We start from the raw sequence: 3350 nt of genomic DNA on the forward strand, positions 1-3350 counted from the left end.
CCCCCTCCATCTCGCTTTGTCGCCTCACAATCTCTCCCCCCGAAGTCCTGGAGAACATGCAAAACACCTCGTCCCTCCCCGTCCTGGAGGGCCAGGCTCTGCGGCTGCTCTGTGCTGCTGACGTCAACCCCCCTGCACACCTGAGCTGGTTCCAGGGGACCCCAGCCCTGAACGCCACCCCCATCTCCAGCACCGAGATCCTGGAGCTGCCTCGGGTCCAAATGGAGCACGAAGGGGAATTCACCTGCCGCGCCCAGCACCCCCTGGGCTCCCTGCACGTCTCTCTGAGCCTCTCTGTGCACTGTGAGTGGGGGAGGGGGCGCCTGGGTCCCAGAAAGGGGGCCCCTGCTGAGTGCTGTCCTCTGTCCCCACAGACCCCCCGCAGCTGCTGGGCCCCTCCTGCTCCTGGGAGGCCGAGGGGCTGCGCTGCAGCTGCTGCTCCCGAGCCCAGCCGGCCGCCTCCCTGCGCTGGCGGCTCGGGGAGGGGCTGTGGGAGGGGAACGGCAGCCACGACCCCTTCACGGCCACCCCCAGCTCAGCCGGGCCCTGGGCCAACAGCTCCCTGAACCTCCGAGGGGAGCTCAGCTCCGGCCTCAGGCTCAGCTGCGAGGCCCGGAATGTCCACGGGACCCGGAGCGGCACCGTCCTGCTGCTGCCAGGTCAGGGGCGTGTTCTGGAGGCTGGGGGTGGCCGGGGGGGAGGTGCAGGGATGCAGAGTGACGCATGGTGGCAGAAAGGGGCTGGGGCCCGACAGAAGGCGGTAGGGAGGACAGGGTCTTCCATCTCCTGGCTGATCGGGGACCTGGAGCAAGTTCCACACGGAGGTGGGAAGACGTGAGGCTGCATCCTGGGAGCGCGTTATCCCTCCGGCCTCTCTTCTGCAGGAAAGTCAGTCTTGGGGGCCGGAGTGGTTCCTGCGGCCCTGGCAGGTGCTGGTGCCATGGCCTTGTTCTCCGTCTGTGTGTGCCTCACCTTCTTCTGCGTGTGAGTCTTGGTCCCAGGGAAGGTACAGGGAGGCGTGTGGTAGGGAGTAGGAGAGAGGTGGCTGAATCCCAGAAACACAGAGCCGAGTGGATCCAGAGGGGTCTTCTCCCTTTTTCCTGACAGCTTTGCTGAGACACACTTCACGTTCTGCACAGTCGAGCCATTGAAAGTGTGCAATTCAGTGGCTTTAGGTGTATTTACAGAATTGTGCATCCTTCATCACAACCAGTTTTAGAACTTTCTCATTAGCCCCAAATGAAAAAGAAACCAGTGAATTGGTTCAATTAATTCTCCTTCTGCAGACACCCCTTGGGGCAGCTCCAAGATTGCACTTCTCGGCTATTACCAGTAACACTGCTATAATCATTTGTGTACAAGTTTTTGTGTGTAAGACGGGGTCTTTAGTGATGGATATTCAGTCCTTGGCCACCTTGTCCGAATCCCTGGTCATCCGGGAGCGTAGAGCCCCTGCTTGCATGTCAGGAACATCTCCAAGTCCAGTTCCAGGGCCTGGATGCCTCGGTCATCATTGTCACCATCTTAACAGGGGTGGGGGCAGCCTGCTCACATGTGCCTCAGCCTTCCGGGCTGCATTGTGCTGGTTTCTTTCCCTAGCGTGAAGGCCCGCAGGAAGCAAGCAGCGAGGAGACCAGAGGAAAGGGATGATGACCCTGTTATGGATACAGTTGCCTGGGTGAGTGATTTGGGAATCTTCTCATGCGTGGGGACCCCTAAAACATGTGCACTCAGCGAGTCCAGACTGAGGTCCTCAGCCTTTCGCCCAAACCCGCTCCTCCCCAGTCGCCTGAGCAGACACTTGGGAGTCACTGTGTCTCCCGTTCTCTCCCTTCTTCTCCCAGAGCCAACAAATCACTATGTCCTGTCCAACCTTCTTTCTAAGTACAGCTATTAATGCGTCCACCCGTATTGCTCCCTGATCCATCCCCAGTAACCACTGTTCTGTATCTTGTCTTCCCAGAGTTGTCACATATAGGTATACTTGAAATATACACTTAGTTTTAATCGCTTCTGAACCTACAAAAGATATCACATACCATGCCCTGCGCCATCTTCTTGGACTTGCTTTGTATAATAGATGCAACATTGTATTACAAAGATTCGTCTATGTTGTTGTACAAAGTTGCAATTTATTCATTTTCCCCACTGTATAATATTTCACTTTATGATTATGTCTGTTATCTAAACTTACATTGATGGACATTTGAGTTGTTTTCCAACATTCTCATTCATGTCTCATTGTATGAGTATGTAAGAGCTTTTCTTTAGCATTACCTAGAGATTTAATTGCTGGATCACAAGGCATGTGGATGTCCATCTTTACAGCATCATCAAAAGTGGCTTTTCAAAGGAGTTGTGTCCATTCACACTCCCATCTATGCCTATGAGAGTCTGTTGATCTATAATCTCTCCAACGCTTGCTTTTCTCAATTGTCTGGTCATTTCACTCCCTCAGTATGGTATTGATTTGCATTTCCTTGCTTACCCTTGAAGATGAAAAGTCTCTCTACGATTTTACTGGCATAAGTATACACTCTCTATAAAATGCCTGGTCACATCTAAAGTCTATTTTCCTACTGAGTGTTTGCCTTTTTCTTATCAAATTTGTTGGAGGGCTTTATACATTTTTATACTAGTTTTTTTTCTGGTTATATGTATTGTAAACACCTTCTCCCAGTGAGTAGCTTGTCTTCGCTTTTCTTAAGGTGACCTTTAGTGAACCTAAGTTCTTAATTGTAATATAATCATATTCACCAATCTTCTCTTTTCTACCGGGTGCCTCTTGGGTCTCATTTAAGAAAATCTCTTCCATTCTGACATTAGAAAGATATTCAAATAGAGTTTCTATTGAAATTTTTATGTTTTCCTTTTGGCATTTAAGCACTTAACCAACTTGGAGTCTGTGTGTGGTGTGCGGTGTTGAACAATCTATCTTCCTCCTTTTTTCGAATACCCGCTTCCTCCCTCTGTCCTCCATTGAACTGCAAGCCATTTCTGTCACATATTAAAATTCTGTATATGGGTGGACCTCGTTCTGTGGTCTCTATTCTATTCCAATGGTCAATTTCTCTGCCCGCAAGTCAGAACTGTCTATAGGGTCAATAGAATCTATAAATTCAAGAACAAGTGCTAATATCTAGAGAGCAACACCTCCTCTTTAATATCCTGCAATACTGTCTTGGTTATTCTTGGCCTTTGTTTTTTCATTTTGATGTTAGAATCAGTTTGTCACGTTCCAAAATCTACTCCTTTTGCTATTTTGATTAGAATTACATTGAATCTATGGCTCAATTTGGGAAGAATTTATTTGTTTACAAATTCAAGTCTTCTTAGCCCCCAAAATAGGT

General features: G+C 49.7%; 1 protein-coding gene across 1 annotated transcript; it reads left to right on the plus strand.

The window, feature by feature from the left end:
- The first annotated feature begins 33 nt into the window (after positions 1-33).
- On the plus strand, positions 34-988 carry LOC105809523 (sialic acid-binding Ig-like lectin 5). The gene is made up of 3 exons (XM_012643346.1): positions 34-303; positions 375-659; positions 885-988. Exons 1-3 carry the CDS (start codon positions 57-59, stop codon positions 986-988), a joined length of 636 nt encoding a protein of 211 aa, XP_012498800.1. The 5' UTR covers positions 34-56.
- The last annotated feature ends 2362 nt before the right edge of the window (positions 989-3350 follow it).

The sequence above is a fragment of the Propithecus coquereli genome, unplaced genomic scaffold (assembly GCF_000956105.1).
Source record: "Propithecus coquereli isolate 6110/MARCELLA unplaced genomic scaffold, Pcoq_1.0 Scaffold196, whole genome shotgun sequence".
NCBI classification, from domain to species: Eukaryota; Metazoa; Chordata; class Mammalia; order Primates; family Indriidae; genus Propithecus; species Propithecus coquereli.

What these genes read in the sequence shown, in the direction of transcription:
- LOC105809523 (XM_012643346.1), top strand. Translation starts at nt 57, where the DNA reads ATGCAAAACACCTCGTCCCTCCCCGTCCTGGAGGGCCAGGCTCTGCGG. An exon ending in TCTGAGCCTCTCTGTGCACT is followed by an intron (nt 304 to 374) that starts GTGAGTGGGGGA and finishes CTGTCCCCACAG; the next exon opens with ACCCCCCGCAGCTGCTGGGC. An exon ending in CACCGTCCTGCTGCTGCCAG is followed by an intron (nt 660 to 884) that starts GTCAGGGGCGTG and finishes TCTCTTCTGCAG; the next exon opens with GAAAGTCAGTCTTGGGGGCC.